Raw genomic sequence first — 18,712 nt, 5'->3', positions numbered from 1 at the left:
TCTGGCACATAAAAAAGTGTCAATTGTTAAAGTGAGCAATCAAATTAAATATTAATGGAAAGAAGAATTGAGAGCTCCTAACTTGTTATTTTAATTCTACGTGTGCTATTAGAAACATTGCATTTGTGTTCTGAGGGATTTAGGTACCGTCTTACAAAACTTCAGAGTAGTCTGCAGATTCCATTTTGGTTTGACAGTGCAGATTCACCCCTTACTTTTAGCTGTCTGCATTAGAATATTTTTTCAAAAGTGATTGAGCAATAAGATTGTATTTAGATCTGAAAAGGAAATTTTGAATGGAAATGGGTGAAAAGGAGTGGGATGAAAACAAGTAAATATAGCTTCTACTGAAGGAGGATATGTATTATACAGTTATGTACAAACATCTGCCCACTCCATTGTTCTGTAACCCATCTGATTCTCCCTTCCCTGTTAGGTAATTTCACCTACTGTTATAAGACAGGATACCTTGAATAATTTGGTTTGATATGTCAAAGAAAAATATGGTTGACTCCACATTCTTGTGACTAATCATGTCACTTTAGCAATATAGTTATTCTTTTGCATACATACTATAGAATGATAATTTGAAGTTATTCCTGAGCTCAGGACTCATATTCCAAAAAGATAATTTGAAACACAGTAGTCCTTTGTTTTATTTTAAGATATGGTATTGCCACTATTGAGGAGCAGGAAGTTTAATAGTGGTGTATGCGCTAGTATATGGTGCTAGCCATTTCTTGGTTCTTTCAACTCGTTCATTGTCAAACCAGTGTCTAAGTATGACTGTGAAGAGATTCAAAAGGATCTCACAAAGCTAGGTGACTGGGCAACAAAATAGCAGATGAATTTTAATGTTGATCAATGCAAAGTAATGCATATGGGAAAACATAATGTCAGCTATACATAAAAATTATGGGGTCTAAATTAGCTATTACTCTCAAGAGAGAGATTTTGAAGTCATTGTGGATAGCTCTCTGAAAACATCCACTCAAGTGTGTAGCAGCAGTCAAAGTAAACAGAATGTTGGAAAACATTAAGAAAGGGATAGAGAATAAGGCAGAGAATGTCTTATTGCCTCTATGTAAATCCATGGTACGCTCACATCTTGAATACTGTGTGTAGATGTAGTTGCCTCATTTAAAAAAAGATATTTTGGCATAGGAAAAAGTACAGAAAAGAGCAACAAAAATGATTAGGGGTTTGGAACAGCTGCCATATGAGGAGAGATTAATACAATTGGGACTTTTCAGCTTAAATAAATAAGTTATTTATTTGTTCCCATACAACAGAAACTAGGGGTCACCAAAAGAAATAATAGGTAGCAGATTTAAAACAAACAAAAGGAAGTTTTTCTTCCTGCAGTGCACAGCTAACCTGTGGAACTCCTTGCCAAAGGATGTGTAAAGTCCAGGAGTTTAATAGAAGGTTGAGAAAGCTATCGGGGGGAAGCTGTTCTTGATTTAATTTTAACAAATAGGGTGAAACTGGTTGAAAATTTGAAAGTGGAAGGCAGGTTGGGTGAAAGCGATAATGAAATCATAGAGTTCATGATTCTAAGGAATGGTAGATGGTAGAACAGCAAAATAGAGACAACGGATTTCAGGAAGACAGATTTTAGTAAACTCAGAGCTGGCAGGTAAGGCCCCATGGGAAGCAAGACTACGAGGAAAAACAATTCAAGAGAGTTGGAAGTTTTTTGAAGAGACATTGTTAAGGGCTCAAAAGAAAACTATTCTGCAGCATAGGAAAGATAGAAAGTATGGCAAAAGACTGCCGTGTCTTATCCAGGAGATCTTTCATGATCTAAAATCAAAAAGGAATCCTATAAAAAGTGGAAACTAGGTCAAATTACAAAGGATGAATATAAGCAAACAACACAGATATGCAGGGGCAAGATTAGAAACGCAAAGGCACAAAATGAGTTTAATCTGGCTAGAGACATAAAGGGTAACAAGAAGACATTCTATAAGTATATTAGAAGCAAGAGGAAGACCAAGGACAGGATATGTCTGTTGCTCAGTGAAGAGGGAGAAACAATAACAGGAAAATTGGAAGTGGCAAAGGTGCTGAAGGACTTCTTTGTTTTGGTCTTCACCTAGAAGTTTGATGGTGACAGGATGCCTAACATAGAATCACAGAACACTAGAACTGGAAGGGACCTCAAGAGGTCATTGAGTCCAGTCCCCTGCCCTCATGGCAGGACCCAGTACTGTCTAGACCATCCCTGATAGATGTCTATTTAACCTGCTCTTAAATATCTCCAGAGATTCCACATTTTCCGTAGGCTGGAAACATAGCGAATGGTAGTGGAAATGAATTTTTTTTTTTTAAAAAGAACAAGTTAAAATTACTTAGAAAAGTTAGATGTCTTCAAGTCACCAGGGTCTGATGAAATGCATCCTAGAATACTCAAGGAGCTGATAGAAGACGTATCTGAGCCTTTTACTATCATCTTTGAAAAGTCATGGAATTAGGAAGAGATTCCAGAAGACTGGAAAAAGGGCAAATATAGTACTCATCTATAAAAACAACAGACCAATCAGTTTAACTTCTGTGCCAAGAAAGATAATGAAGGAATTCATCTGTAAACATCTGGAAGAAAATAAGATAACAGCCAGCATGGATTTGTAAAGAACAAATCACGTTAAACCAATCTGATAGCTTTCTTTGATAGGAAATAAAGTCTTCTTGATAAGGGAGAAGCGGTGGATATGGTATACCTAGACTTTAGTAAGGCATTTGACACGGTCTCATATGACCTTCTTATCAATAAACTGGGAAAATACAACCTATATGGGGCTTCTATAAGGTGGGTGCATAACTAGCTGGATAACTGTTCTCACAGAGTAGTTATTAACGGTTTACAATCATCCTGGAAGGGCATCACAAGTGGGATTCCACAGAGGTCTGTTTTGGGACTAGTTCTGTTCAATATCTTCATCAACGATTTAGATGATGGCATAGAGAGTACAATTAAGTTTGCAGATGGTACCAAACTGGGATAGGTTGTAACTGCTTTGAAGGATAAGGTCAAAATTCAAAATGATCTGGACATACTAGAGAAGTGGTCTGAGGTAAATAGGATGAAGTTTAATAAGGACAAATGCAGAGTGCTCCACTTAGGATGGAATGATCAGTTTCACACTTACAGAATGGGAAGCGACTGTCTAGGAAGGAGTACTAAAGAAAGGGATCTAGGGGTCATAGTGGACCACAAGCTAAATATGAGTCAACAATGTGACGCTGTTGCAAAAAAAGCAAACATGATTTTGGGATGCATTAACAGGAGTGTGGTGAGCAAGACACGAGTAGTCCTCCTTCCGCTCTACTCTGTTCTGATTAGGCCTCAATTGGAGTACTGTGTTCAGTTCTGGGCACCACAATTCGGGAAGGATGTGGAGAAATTGGAGAAGGTCCAGAGAAGAGCAACAAACGTGATTAAAGGTCTAGAAAACATGACTTGTTAGGGAATTCTGAAAGACATAGGCTTTTCTAGTTTAGAACAGTGAAGACTGAGAAGCATCATGATAGTGGTGTTCAAGTATCTAAAAGGGTGTTACAAGGAAGAGAGAAACAAATTATTCTCCTTGGCCTCTTATGGTAGGACAAGAAGCAATGGGCTTAATTGCAACAAGGGACGTTTAGGTTGGACATTAGGAAAATCTTCCTGTCAGGGGCGTTAAACACTGGAATAAATTGCCATGGGAGGTTGTGGATGTGTTGGATAGACATCTGTCAGGGATGATCTATATAGTGTTTGGTCCTGCTGTGGGGGCAGGAGAATGGACTCAATGACCCCTCGAGGTCCCTTACAGTTGTAGTTTTCCATGAGTCTAGGGTTAAAAAAAACTAGAATATTTCATGGAGGATAGATCCACTAATGGCTATTAGCCAGGATGGGCAGGAATGGTGTCCCTATTCCCTGTCAAAAGCTGGGAATGGGTGACAGGGGAGGGATCACTTGATTACCTGTTCTGTTCTTTCCTGCTCGGGCACCTGGCATTGCCCACTGTTGGAGGGAAGGATACTGGGCAAGATGGACTTTTGGTATGACCCAGTTTGGTCCTTCTTATGTTATAAATTAAAATACATTGTTTCAAATATGTATACTTCATTTGATCAGGACTAAGAGAACATATTATCAATGAATACTGCAAAAAAACCTTCATGCAATAAGAGGATTTTTTTTAAAAAAAAAAATCATGAAATATTTAGTGTAGTACGCTTAATAAGTCACTCTTTGATTCTTTCTTTTGCAGACATGCAGTGGCTTTGGAATCAAGATGCTTCTCGGGATTTATTACTTGCTGTTCATCCACCAAACTACATTGTACTATGGAATGCAGATACAGGCACTAAACTTTGGAAGAAGAGCTATGCAGAAAACATCCTTTCTTTTTCATTTGACCCCTTTGATCCTTCACATTTAACTTGTAAGCTTGTTGTACAAAAGGAATTTCTTATTTTATGGTATTTGTTTTTTGCTGACAGTGTACTTGGTATAGTGCAAATACAGATAAATGGTCCCTGCCCCAAGAAGTTTAGAACCTCTGTGACCCTCATTTAGAAAGCAGGCTGCACTATGAAATTCAGAGGGGATAATTTCATAGATGTTTGTTTAGTAACATTACACATTGTGCAAGCATTGTTGAAGTGAATCTTAAGAGGATTCAATTGTGTAGTTGGTGATTTAGCAAGCTGGGAGATCATTCTACCTGTAAGTCACATAACTGTGAATGAGAGAGGGAACTGGTGTCAAAGCTGCCATTGTTGGTAGTGTGAGATGAAGGATCCAGCATTGTCCCTGAATTTGCAAAGAACCTGAAACAATAGCCTTAAGTGGTAATGAGATTACTTCAAGAATAGCTGAAGAGGGCGCATAAGAATGATCTAATGTCAGGGCCTTGCTAGATGGGAGATAGGGAGGAAGGAAGTACCACAAAAAGAGCAGATAAAGGAATGACTGAGAAGAAAGAAACCAAGAATGAATGGGACCTTGGAAAGCAGGGTTTTCAACAGTGTCAAAAGCAACCAGATATCAGAGGAGATGAAGTATAGATTTGTGAAAAGTTTAGTTGCAGTTGCAAATGGAGAACAATGAAATCACTATTTCCATTCTTGAATTTAGCTCTGTCAGTACTCCTTCCTCCCCCCCCCCCCCCCCAGATTGGGTATAGTTTCTGTATTTTTCTACTTCCCTCCATGGAACTCAAAGGGTACGCCTACACTGAATGGCTTTTTCAAAATAAGCTATTCTGGAATAGTTATTCTGAAATAGCTTATTTCAAAATAGCACATCTACTCTGCAGGGACGCCTCAAAATTAGTCGGAGGCAGGCTTCCCTAATGTAGATGTGCTATCTCAGTTTAGAACTGCAGGAGGAGGCACTGGGGAGGAATAACTTAGAATGGCCCTGGTGGGCTATTTCAAAATAGCAGCAGTGGAGCGTCTCTACACACCTCATTTCGAAATAGGTGTTATTCCTCGTGGAAGGAGGTTTACAGATTTTGGAATAAGCTATCCATTATTTTGAAATTATTTTGAAATAACAATGTCTGTGTAGACCCTCACATTGTTATTTCGAAATAACGCTAGTTATCTCAAAATAACAGTGCAGTGTAGACACACCCAAACTGAAGGAAGGACATTTGGGTGCATATATGTGCACATATATAATATAAAATTATGGCGATGTCAGTCATGGCTCAATAGTTAAGGTTGAGTTCAGTTATGCAATCATGTGAATGTTATAATTAGAGGTTCTGAGAGAATAATGTTACATGAAATTGTCAATGAGGACTTTTTCTTGTGGGTAACCCTACTTTTCCTTTTGTATTGCAAAACTTAATGAGGAATAGTTGATGACTGAGAATCAGTGTACTGAACTAATGTGAAAGGACAAACAAGAACTTTCTGTCAATGATCTCTACAGTATTTTATAATATGCAGACTTTATTTTTGAAAACTGAGTTTTGTGGCCTCTAGTGAATTGCAATGGACCATCTGCTGCTCTTTCACTAGAAGATTGCTGTTAGCTAAAATCGCGAATTTCCCAGCCAGTTCAATATCATTAAAACTATTACCATTTCTCCACCCAAAAGTTACATTAAAGCACCATAATAAAATTGCACATCATAGTTTGCTATAATAAAAATTTTTTTTCTTGGTACAGTGCTCACCAGTGAGGGCATAGTGTTCATCTCCGACTTCTCTCCTTCCAAGGCTCCTGCCAGCTCGGGTAAAAAAGTTTACATCTCTAGTCCACATTCCAGTCCTTCTCATAACAAGTTGGTTGCTGCTACAGGGGCCAAAAAGGCCCTTGATAAAGTCAAAATTTTAATCACTAATGAAAAACCAAGGTAAGTTGCAAGTGTTTCTTTTGTGCTCAAATAACTTTTTCTCTTTCATATTATAAATCCTGTAAATACTAGTTGAGTTGATTTATGATGTAGTATTTTCTAAAAATAATCTTAGAGGGTGTATCTAGACTACACCTCTCTGCCTACAGAGAGATGTAGATTAGGCACATCGAAATTGCTAATGAAGCAAGGATTTAAATATCGTATGCTTCATTAGCATAAAAATGGCCGCTGCTTTTTTCAGCACGGAGCTTTGTTGGAGAAAAGTGGCAATCTAGAGGCTGATCTTTCGAAAAATAAAGCCTTTTTCGAAAGATCCTGTAAACCTCATTTCACGAGGGATAAGGGATCAGTCATACAATGAGGCTACAGGAGTTGGAGTAAGTAGTCCTCCAGCTCAACATTATTTTGACATGTCAAAATAACCGCTTATGTGTAGACGCGGACTATGTTATTTTGGAATAACATTAGTTATTCTAAAATAACGCTGCCGTGTAGACATAACCTAAGACTGAAGTAAGGCAGTTAAGAAAATACCAATTATTCATAAATGTCTTTTCCTGGGTCCAGTTTGCTATGAGACTGTTCCTGTTCCTCTTTAAGGATTTAACTATGAACAGTACTTTAGTTATCTCCAACTTAATATGTTATATCCAACTTGATGTGAAGTGTAACTATCCATGTTCAGGCTTGGCTCGCCATGGACAGAGGTTGCTCCTTGGGATAGTGGTGCATCCTCTGTCTGTGGGGAGCTTGGGTCTCCCATGAACAAGGGCTGCTACCACCCTGCGCTGCTACTTCTAATATAGAGGCAGTAGCAGAGGGTGGCGGGGGCGCCTCGGGAGTGGAACCGGAAGTGCATTGGCTGCTGGTCCTGTCCCCAGAGACTATTGAATAATTGTGTAACCACTAAATATTGATGTGGTTTCTCAGTTATTCAATTAATCATTTTCTAAAATCCCTAGTTAATAGTGCTGTAGTCAGAAGGAGGCTGAAATAATGTTGGAGCATTATCAACGGCTTCCTGTCAACTTTAACATGTTTTCTGAAAGTGAGGCTAGTTTTTAGTTTTACAAAATAAAAAATTATGTACCGTTATATTCAAATTGCTATGAAGTCCACGAGTAAGGCTGATTTCTCATGAACACCAATACAGTAATTCCTCATTTAACACGGTAGATACGTTTCAGAAAATGATCGTACTAAGTGAAAACGTGTTATGCGGGTCAATTTTCCCATTGAAAATCATGGAAAAGGAGGGGATTGTGTTTCAAGTGCATGTGCGCTCGAAGCTCCAGCCTGCACTTGTTAGCAGCTTGTTACATAAGGTTAGGGGAGAAAGGAGACTGGGTTATAGAAGAGAGGGGATGTGTTTGGCTCTGGAGGAGGGAAGGGAAGGATAGGGGAGGAGGTTTGCAGCCGGCGGCTGGGTTTCCCCAGCTGGCCGGTCGCCGACAGCTGCGCGGGAGTTCCCCTGCCTCCCTGCAAAGCGGCAGAGGTTCACCGCTCTCCACTCTGTTCCCCGGCGACGCCCTCTGGCCAGATGCTTCGCGTCCAGTGAAGACGGGTCGCTGGGGAACGGCGCAGCGAGTGGTGAACCTCCGCCTCTTTGTAAGGAGGCAGGGGGAAGCCCCACATAGCTGCAGGTGACTGGCCAGCTGGGGAAACCCAGCCACCGGCTTCAAGCAGGGGGCGGAAAAGAGGGAGCGAAGCATCCGGCCAGAGGGGGTCGCCGGGGAACGGCATGATGAGTGGCGAACCTCTGCTACTTTGCAGGGAGGCAGGGGAAGCTCTGTGCAGCTGCTGGCGACTGGCTGGCTGCTAGGGGAAATTGTGTTATTGAGGGGATGGGTCGTGTTCGAAAAATGTTCCGTTAAAAAAAAAATCGTGCTATCTCGAAAACGTGTTAAGCGAGCATGTGTTAAGCAAGGAATTACTGTAGATGTTACAGTTGCTAACACTATTCACAGTAGGACAGCCTTTTACTTGAAATGGAAACCTTTACATTTGTTTTCCTAGCATCATAAACTTATTCATTTCCCCAGGCTTTGCATATTGAAGTTAATTTCTGGAGGTGTATTTTGAGTTGTGATAGTTATAGATACTTTATTTGAACCATCTTAGTTGTTGAAATGGGCATTCTTTGGAAATTGACCTTTCTAGCTGCATTCAATTCATTACCATACAGATATGAATTTCATTATGAGTTTGAAATATGTTGATATCAAAACCTCTTTAAAGCTGCTCTTACTTACTGTACTCCTCGTAAAGACTGCTTAATATGTGTATTTCAGTGCTGAATCTGTAACACTGAATGAGTGTCTTCAGTTGTCATATCTACCTTCCAAAAGAAACTACATGTTATTACTCTATCCCAGAGAAATTTTGATTCTTGACCTTGAAGTGAATCAGACAGTAGGTGTAATAGCGATTGAAAGAACAGGCATACCTTTTCTACAGGTAACAAATTCAGTTTGTTCCAGATTAAGTATATTTCATTTAATTTTCTTTGCAATTAATACCATTCTTTAATTAATTGTATTTACAAACATGTATTGTTTTTTATAAATATAAAGTGTATTAATCTTTTCTTTTAAAGTTCTGTTTGCTATGTGGCTGTCAGAAATAGATATTTAGGTTGAGATTTTTAGTCTATAAAACCCAAAGAAAATGTTAGTTTACATGTGAAGAACAAAGATTCTTACTGTGCTAAGCAGCTATATAGTCTGTACTGCATAGCACTCTGTATGCGTGTGAATTATTTTACTGTGTGCATACCAACAGAGAGAAGATATTTTCACCTACTAGATTTCACTTAGGCCCTTAACTATTCTTTTTTAAATAAAATGAAAATGTACGTTTTTCATTTAAATTATTGCTCTGGGATGAGGTTGGGGATCAGGAGTTCACTATGCAGGTATCCCTGGAGAGAGGATTACCCCAGCCCTCTCTCACTGAAGCAGCTTGGGGCCAGGTGAGAAGTGCCTCTCTATGGCAACTGCAGCTCCAGTGGGCACAGTCAGGGGAAAGGGTGCATGTTCCCCCGGCTGGGACAGGTCCAGGTTCGTGTAAACCCTGTGCTCCCCAGCTAGAGTGAGGAAAGCAGCCAACTCTGCACTTTCCCCTCGCTCTCTGATGAAGAGGAACAGCCAGCAATGTTCCTGTATGAACTGAAGGAGAAAGAGCTTCAGCTCCTCCCACCATACTTGAGGGCACATGAGGTATAGGAGTTATTGGGAGTGGGGAGGAAGGGTTAGGGTTAGGGTTAGCCAGCCCCTTCCATCTTCCTGCTGATTGTCTCTTCTCTGTATGGTTTTATGAAAAACAATCCAATTTTCCTGGTACATCCAAACCCTAACCTTGCTTTAAGTCAGAGGTGGGCAATAATTTTTAACCCGGGGGGGAGGGACGGGGTACTTAATGAATTTTGCTTTGTGGTCACGGGCTGGCTCCTCTGCTGGAAGGGGTGGGGCCTGAGGCAGAAGAAGTGAGGCTGGAAACTAGCCTCTTCCCAGAGTTGTTTTGGGCTGGAGGCTTTGAATTTAAAACATTTCAAAGGGTTCCCAGCTCTGCTGCTACCACATGTCTGGCAGCCACCAAGGGTTTGCTGCAGCTATTTAAAAGGCTTGCTGCTCCAGCCCCTGTCAGAATAACACCATGACTGAAATCCATGAGCCATTTAAATAGGATTCTACTACCTGAGCCGCCCCCTGGAAATTCAGTTGCATGGGCAGCAGGATATAAGAGAAAGCAGCCAGATATATTTCACAGGCCAGATCAAAGTGTTAGGTGGACAAGATCAGCCCCCAGGCCGCACCTTGCCCAGCTTAAGTTGTTATAAGAGGAAGTTTTATACCGAATTTGGTGATCTTGCCATTTAGGAAGAGTTCTTGAACAAGAAGATGGACAAACTCTCTCAAATATGTAGTATATAAAGGAATCTTGAATTTAGAAGTAGGATTCCTTGACACAGAATGGTTTCTGCAAATGACCAAAAAATTTGCCGCCTCCATCTCAGCAGAGTCAGTTGTTGATCAGACTAGCAAGGGGATAGAAAGGATGGAATAGGCGTGAGTGCTCTACAGCCTTTCTCTCCTATCTCACCCCAATTGAAAGTGAAGATTTTTCCTAGGCAGGGATAGAGAAGAGGTGTGTCTGCCTTTCCCTGCCCGCCCACTGGCCCTAGGAAGAGAGAAAGAGATGATTAGCTCTTCTCTTTGCCTTTCCTCTCCTGTCTTCCCCATCTGCTTGCTGTACAGGCAGTCCCCAGGTTATGTACAAGATAAGGACTGTAGGTTTGTTCTTAAGTTGAATCTGTATGTAAGTCGGAACTGGCGTCCAGATTCAGCCGCTGCTGAAACTGATCAGTTTCAACAGCGGCTGAATCTGGAAGCCAGTTCTGACTTACATACAGATTCAACTTAAGAACCCCAGGCGTCCCCAAGTCAGCTGCTGCTGAAACTGATCAGCGGCTGATTCCAGGAAGCCGGGGGCAGAGCAACTCTGCCTCGGGCTTCCTGTAGTCAGCCGCTGGTCAGTTTCAGCAGCGGCCGACTTGGGGATGCCTGGGGCAGAGCAGCTGGGGTGCTGCCGGGTTGGTCCAGTAGCGCCGAGGAGCGGCGCTGCGGGACCAACCCAGCAGCGCCCTAGCTGCTCTACCCCAGGCGTCGTGGGCAGAAAAGCCTGGCCTGCTGGGGGGGAGGAGGCACTAGCTGCGCTCCCCCCCCCCCAGCAGACCAGGGAGACGGGGAGCAAAGCCGTGGAGGACGCCCGCAGCAGGACAGCCCAGGCACGCCGCGGCTGTCCTGCGGGCGGCCTCCGAGGCTTTGCTCCCCGTCTCCCTGGTCTGCTGGTCAGACCACGGCTCATCTGGGCGTCCTGCTGCTCCCGTCCTCCGGGGCGAGAAAAGCCCCGTTCGTAACTGCGGATCCGACATAAGTCGGATCCGCGTAACTCGGGGACTGCTTGTATATAGAGCTTCACTAGCATGCATGTGCCAAGTTGGTGTAATGACTACTATGCTGCCCCTATTGAAAAATGGAGGTATAATTTGAACTGCAGATCTGAGATTCTGAGCATCTGTTCAGATTGCCAGTTCTGGGAACAAGAAGGAATTTTTTACTAGGGGAGATTCATGTGGTGTCTGGGGGAGTTTACTTTCCCATGGCATCGTGGCGACTTGGTTAGTGGAAAAGTATTTAAAAGCTGTAAGTTTAATAAGTTAAGTTAGTAACTTCTTCACAACCTGTGACCAGTGTAGGTGAGAGGCTCGAACAAATCAGTTCCAAAATGTAAACATGAATAAGCAATCTGGGAGATGGATGTCGCGTTAGATTGGAGGGGAGACCATGTCTTTATGGACTAAGGTACCTCTGCACAATAAAATTAATAAAGCTGCAGTGTGCCAGTTTAGAATCTGTCTCTGTGTTTACTTCATTTTCCTGCGTTTCCTTCTAAATTGTTTTTAAATTTGATGTAGCTTGGTTGGTGGAGATAAGTGTGGAAACTGTTTGTGTTAGAAATAGTATAAACCAAATGACTGAAAAATCATGAAATTACGGTATCTAAATTGCAACAGTCAAGTTTTGTTCTCAATTCCCAGAGAGACTTGGAGCAGGGCTTGCTTAGGTCACTAGCATTAGAGAAGGTAAACTAGCTTTCTTTCATACACCATCTCCATGTTAATCTTTCCTATTTTTTGTGAATGCTTGGTGATTTAGTGAAATCAAGATTCCATTTGGAATACTGACATACTGTAGAGAGATTCATACAGCAGGGTCTAATAATGTAATGTAATAGTTGCATTTTCCAAATAGTTTTCATTTGTGTATATAGAAAAAATGAAAAGATTGAAACCCATGAATTATGTTCATTCTAAGCTCATGTCGGTGTGAAAATATGTATTTGCAAATTCCATTTTAAAATTAATTGTAGGTGCTTCCTTGTGAAGGATGGGAAGGCTAGTTGGGCAGGCTTGTTGGGTAAGAGTGGGAGAAGTACATGGCTGTTAGAAGAGATGTGGCAGCCATAAGTTTCTCACCTAGTAGCAGTTTCTTTTGTTGAGTAACAGACACTGAAAAGAAATAAACCTGCAAAAAAACTTGTCCTGATGCAGCAGATGTTGTTTAATTAAGCTCACAGAGGCCTGACTCAAATCCACCCTATTTGTGGTGTCATAAAAGCTACCAGTGTGGAAACAATCCTTTGAAGAAAAGAAATGTCATTTTCAGTGCATTCAGCTTTTTTACACACAAGACAATGTGCTCTTTTCTGAGCATCTGGCTTTGTTTGATTAGTTAGCTAAATGAAATCTATGGTCTTATCAAAGCTAGTGTGTTCTTATGGTATCATGAATTCCTGGGACTAGAGAAAAAGTAGAGCAAAATTTCACAGCTACAACAAATGTTTACTTCCAAAGGTATTGATGATGCTATAAAAGAGAGGTTCTCAATTCTCATTGTTAATATCTGAGCTGCAGATTTATTTTGTTTTGAAACAAAGTTTGAGAGTTCCCAAGCTTTTTGCACAGGGGACTGAAATCTGCATAACAGTGCATTTGCTTTTTTTACAGATAATATTTTTACTAGACAAATTGATTTAAGTAGTTCCTTAGCGGTATATTCTTTAGAGACTCCTTTAATATAAACGAGCATGCATTTTCTAATGCATATTAACATAATAGGCACACTATAATTTTGTGTTTAATTCAATGCTTTTTGACATCTGTTTGTATAGGTAATTCCATGCTTTCAGCGTGATGGTTTGTTTTGCCTGCACGAGAATGGTTGTATAACTTTAAGAGTTCGCAGATCTAATATTAGTATAACTGGTACACCAAATGAGGAACAAGGTGAGTTTGGTGCCAACAAATGATTAAAACTGAGTATGATGTCAGAGTCCGCTCTTCTGCCCTACCTTTCAATTTACTGTTTTTTAAAAAAAAACACAAACTTTTTTTGCAAAACATTAAAACCTGGGTCTTACATAAAATTGTATTTGCCTTTTTTATGGTTTTTTTGGGTTTTTTAAAGAAAATTAATTGAATTTCCACTGTTTTCTCAACTTAATTATAAATCCCCTTGTCTTTAATGCAACATACGAGCATGAATATCCTAAAAATCCTCTAATTGCTGAATAAAATATCCTTTTAAAATTATGAATCATTTTAATAATCAAATCTATAGGCAAGTCCCAATAAATGATATTTAATTTGTTCTGTTGTGTCTTTGGACAAAGCAAAAGATGACATACATTATTATGTGTATACACAAGTTTTTGGAAGCACTTTGCTTTGAAGCGTTTATTACAAGTCACTGTGAATTGAGGCCAACTCTAACAGTAATTCTAGTTCTAAATTACAGGTTGGACCTCCCTGGTCTGGCACCCTCAGGAGCTGAGTGGACCCAAACCGCAGAGTTTGCTGGACCTGGGGAGGTCAAGGCTTCTCTCTGGGCTGTGGGCATCCCCTGGAGCCTGGGTTTTCCTCCCCACTGCTGGCTGGGACTCCCAGGGTCAGCCTCCTTGGGCTGGGATTCCCCCCAGTAGCCGGTGGTCCCTCTCCCCGGGATTACCAACTATGCTGGGGCTTTCCACTGACCCCATTGCTGCTGGGATTCTGGACTGGGGCCATGGATTATCTCTGGCCACCATCAGTCCTATTTCTGCCAGGGATCCCCCACCTGGCCTCCGTTGGCCCCGCTTTCACTGGGGATCTCCTCTGCCGGCCACCGCTGGACCCGCTTCAGGGTTTCTGGCTGAGGATTCCCCACACCCACCGCCAGCTCAGCTGCCGCCGGGGTTACCGGCCGGGACTGGAGATTTCTTTCAGCTGCCATAGGGGCTCCCTGGCTTGGGGCTTCCCAGGGCTGGACTCCCCACCCACCACAGGACCAACCTCTGCTAGCCCAGCTGGGACTCCCTAGCACCAGCTGACTTTATGCTCCTCACCTCCAGGGCTGTCTTGTCTAGCAACATCCGTGGTCCTTGCTTCCAGACCATGGATGTTGTCGGACCAGAGAGTCCCAGATTAGGGAGGTTCAACCTGTACGAAACTTATATTATTGGTTGATTAATGGAATATTACTCAGTTAAATGTTTTAATTAAATTAAACAGGGAATAATGGGCATAAGCTAAATCTATATACACGATTAACCATAAAAATTTTAACATCCCTGGGGAAAAAAGTATTGTTTCTGATAAGGTCTTTCGATTGGCTTTGCAGTTTGAATATTTTTTAATGGGGTGCTTTTTAACACCTTACATTGTTCCATTTTGACAAGCATGTCAGAGAATAGGATGTCACAAATCAAATTGGCTTTTAAGAACATATGTTGAAGATCTTACTTCACTATGGGTATGTCTACACTACCACCCTAGTTCGAACTAGGGTGGTTAATGTGGGCAACCGAAGTTGCAAATGAAGCCCAGGATTTGTATTTCCCGGGCTTCATTTGCATCTCGCCGGGTGCCGCCATTTTTAAATGTCCGCTAGTTCGGAGTCCGTGCCTGCGGCTACACGCGGCATGGACTAGGTAGTTCGGAATAGGAAGCCTAATCCGAACTACGTAGTCCATGCCGCGTGTAGCCGTGGGCACGGAGTCCGAACTAGCGGACATTTAAAAATGGCGGCGCCAGGCAATATGCAAATGAAGCCCGGGAAATTCAAATCCCGGGCTTCATTTGCAACTTCAGTTGCCTACATTAATCACCCTAGTTCGAACTAGGGTGGTAGTGTAGACATACCCTATGTGTAAAGCCTTGTGTGAATACAAAATTGTGGATTCACATCTGCGAGTTTCAGCTCATTATCTGAGCCGCAATTTGTGATCCGGATTTTACTTGCATCCGCCCAGCAAACCATCTGAAAGGAATGAGGGGGAGGGAGAAAAGATGAGCCAGAGGGGGCAGGGTCTTGCAGGAAAGACAGGACCAGAGTAGGGATTGGGGGTAAGAAGTGGCAGAGTGACGGTCTCAAAGGGGTGAAGGACAGAGAGAAGGGAACAGACTTGCATCATGTGCTGCCACTGCTGGGGGCTCATGAGTGATGTATCCCGCAGCAGCAACAACAGCTTCCATCAGACCACAGCAAGGCAGAAGGAACTGCATTGGAGTCCTGCCTTTTCCAGCCCCATGGTAGGAGAGAAACCCTGCTGCCCAGGAATCGGCTGGCGCCCAACGTGTTGTCTCCCCCGCAGCATCAGCCCCACAGAGCTGGGCCTCCCCTTTAGAACTAGGCAGCTTACTGGTTTGCTAGGACCCCTCCTCCTTTTCTGGAAACGAGTACTGCAGTAGCAGGTGTGTGGGGTGAGGAGCATGTGTCCCTGAGCTGAACTGGGGTCCCTGCAGGTCAGTGCTTACCAGGCGGGTGCTGGGATAGGAAGAGCTAGGCAGGGCTTGCACTTGGCCCCTTCTGCAGGGAGATTTAGGAGCTTGTTGCTTTCCTTTCTCACTAGCAGTGCAGCAGCCTGCCCTGGTGCTCACTCCTCTGCCTGGCGGCTGGGAGGAGGGTGGAGAGAGCCCTGCGCCAGTATTTGCTCCATTATCCACAAAAGTGATCTGTGGCTATGAAGTGTATGTCTGTGGATATGCAGGACTCTAGCTATCTGCTTACCAATCTAGAGCATGCCTGTCTTTCACTTCTTTTGAAGAAAAGGTTTAGAATTAGAGAAGTGTTATTAATGTTTGAAAAATTCTAATGGAATTACTCATTTTCAAAGTAAATTAAAAATTAAGACCACCCGTTGTACTTGTTAAAAGTGAAAATATATTTAATGTATAATTTTCTTTAATAAAAACTTGTTTTTCCAGGAATATTCCATTAGTCTTAACAAATAAATTGTTTTTCCCATTTAACCATGTCACCCACCGAGAACCGTATCCTATTTTTGAGTCTGAATTTATGCTTATACTTGGTACATTAATATTACAGATCCTATTCAGGAGCTGATTTATGACTTACGTAGTCAGTCTGATGCAATCAGGGTGACAAAGACAGTTCGCCCATTCAGCATGGTGTGCTGCCCAGTGAATGAGAACTCTGCTGCTCTCATAGTCAGTGATGGCAGGGTAATGATATGGGAACTGAAGTCTACCATTGCTGGCAGAAGTTTACGTAGCAGGTAACTGTATTATGTTTCTGTTGGACTGGTGTTTACATAGAGCATTTCACCACATTATATGATATTATAAAAGTAATAGGGTGAGTCATGCGTCTCAAAAATACCACAATTTCATGTGCAGTACAAGGGTTAAAATAGTGGTAATTTACAAAAGTTTTAGATTTCATTTTTGTTTTGGGGGGAAGGGATATTATTCCCTTCACCCCCCCCCCCCCTTTTAAAACAATCGTATTGCAAATGGGAAGGTATCCAAAATAGAGGACATACCTAGGTGCAACACTTTTAAAGGAAAATTTTCCTTTAGCTTTCTCTCTTCTTTCTGCCTTGAGCACTGTCATTCAGGTTTTTTTCAGAAAACTATTTTCCTGAAGAAAAGACTTATATTTCAATTGCGTAAAATAAGAGCTGCCAAAATACACTAGGAAATTAGAACATTTTTAGTAGGTGCCAGTGAATGTCCCCCTGGGTGTCCCCTCATGGTACCCCTCACCATAATTTCTCCTCTTGGTTCAACATTAAACTCAGAAAAGAGGTTTTCACAGTTCTGGTAACAGCTCTCCGTAGGTCTGATTTTGGCTACTTAGGCTAATGCAGAGTAGATTCATACTCTAGCTTCCTGCAAGCTAAATGTTTACATAGACAAGTTCTTTGTTGGCTCAAGGAGGGTAATCTTTACACCCTGTTTGTCAGATTTGCTGAATTGTATATATTGCTATAAGTAGGGCTCGACAAATTATACAATCTATTCGCCCGTGGCGAGTAGATTGTAACCCGGAAGAGCCGGGTTCTGGCGATCTGCGCATGCACAGCTGGCGAGCCCTGGCTATAAGACATTTAAGTACTGAGTGAGTTAAAAAGATGTTGGAACAGGAAATGTTGTGAAATAATGTTGCTATGATATTTTAAACTGTATATTAATCCTTTTTCTGCATCAAGTCTACAGCATTGATTATCTTAGTGTTAAACAGGAAATTCTGCATGTATAGAATTTTGGATGTTATTTAAGAACAAGAACTACATTGGGTAGTTTGTCACAAATGTGAAGCAAAGAAGATTTCGTGGAAAATGTGTATAGGAAAGATGAGAATTACTACAGTAAACTTCCGATAATCCGGCACCTTTAGGACCCAGGGGGTGCCGGATTATCAGATATGCCAAACTATCGAAAGGGGGGGCTGTGAGGGGTCTGAGGTGGGGTGGGGGAGATGCCACCCCAGATCCTTCATAGCCCCCCCTTCTGATAGTCCGGCTCTGCCCCAGGCGTCCCTGATTCAGCCGCTGCTGGTCAGTTTCAGCAGTGACTGAATCGGGGATGCCTGCAGCAGAGCAGCTGGAGTGCTGCCAGGTTGGTCATGTCGCACCGACCCTTGGCGCTGCAAGACCAACCCGGCAGCACCCCAGCTGCTCTGCCCCAGGTGTCCCCAAGTCAGCCGCTGCTAATACTGATCAGCGGCTGACTCCAGGAAGCCCGAGGCAAAGCTGCTCTGCCCCGGGCTTCCTGGAGTCAGCCGCTGGTCAGTTTCAGCAGCAGCTGAATCAGAACGCCTGGGGCAGAGCAGCTGGGGGGCTGCCAGGTTGGTCCCACAGCACTGAGGAGCGGCGCTACTGTACCAACCCGGCAGCACCCCAGCTGCTCTGTCCCAGGTGTACCCAAGTCAGCTGCTGCTGAAACTGAGCAGTGGCCCAAGGGGAGCGCTACGGGACCCGGGGGCACTCCAGCTGTTCTGCCCCTGGCTTCACCGATTCAGCTGCTGGTCAGTTTTAGCAGCGGCTGAATCGGGGAAGCTGAGAGCAGAGCAGCTCCAATGGTCTGGCTGCCCGGAGCACTTCCAGGTTCCTGATGGTGCCGGACCATCAGAAGTGCCGGACCATCGGAGTTTTACTGTAGTGAGATTGAATGTGGGAAACTAAGCAAAATAATGTTGTAGCTAATGAGTAGAGGGTGTTTAAGTGACATGTTGGAAGAATAGTTTAGGGGAAAAAAATAGAATCGAATGCATCAAGCTAATGTTAATGCAAAACGGCATGACTAACTTTTTCTTTTTTTGCTTTACAATAATTCAAGTGCATCACCTATGTATTCTCCAGTCTCTTTCTGTGGAATTCCTGTAGGAACATTCCAAAATAAACTTCCAGATCTTTCATTGGATAACATGATAGGTAAGAGTTGTAAATTATAACTTCAGAGCTAGTCTTTTAAAACTAAAGAGAAAATCTTATGGTTTGTGGAT

General features: G+C 42.4%; 1 protein-coding gene across 2 annotated transcripts in view; it reads left to right on the top strand.

Annotated features, from left to right (window-relative positions):
* Window positions 1–18,712, top strand: part of WDR11 (WD repeat domain 11) — an 88,931-nt gene that overhangs the window by 18,085 nt on the left and 52,134 nt on the right. For both annotated transcript variants that reach the window (XM_075935350.2, XM_075935349.2), the window contains exons 4-9: window positions 4,263–4,436; window positions 6,176–6,362; window positions 8,657–8,822; window positions 13,098–13,212; window positions 16,292–16,481; window positions 18,547–18,641. In XM_075935350.2, coding sequence (XP_075791465.1) covers window positions 4,263–4,436; window positions 6,176–6,362; window positions 8,657–8,822; window positions 13,098–13,212; window positions 16,292–16,481; window positions 18,547–18,641 — 927 coding nt within the window. The remainder of the gene's footprint in view (window positions 1–4,262; window positions 4,437–6,175; window positions 6,363–8,656; window positions 8,823–13,097; window positions 13,213–16,291; window positions 16,482–18,546; window positions 18,642–18,712) is intronic.

This window comes from Pelodiscus sinensis, chromosome 8 (assembly GCF_052426305.1).
Source record: "Pelodiscus sinensis isolate ZL-2025 chromosome 8, ASM5242630v1, whole genome shotgun sequence".
NCBI lineage: Eukaryota > Metazoa > Chordata > Testudines > Trionychidae > Pelodiscus > Pelodiscus sinensis.
Note: the sequence above shows the minus strand (reverse complement) of the source record. Positions and strands in the feature narration are given on the sequence as shown.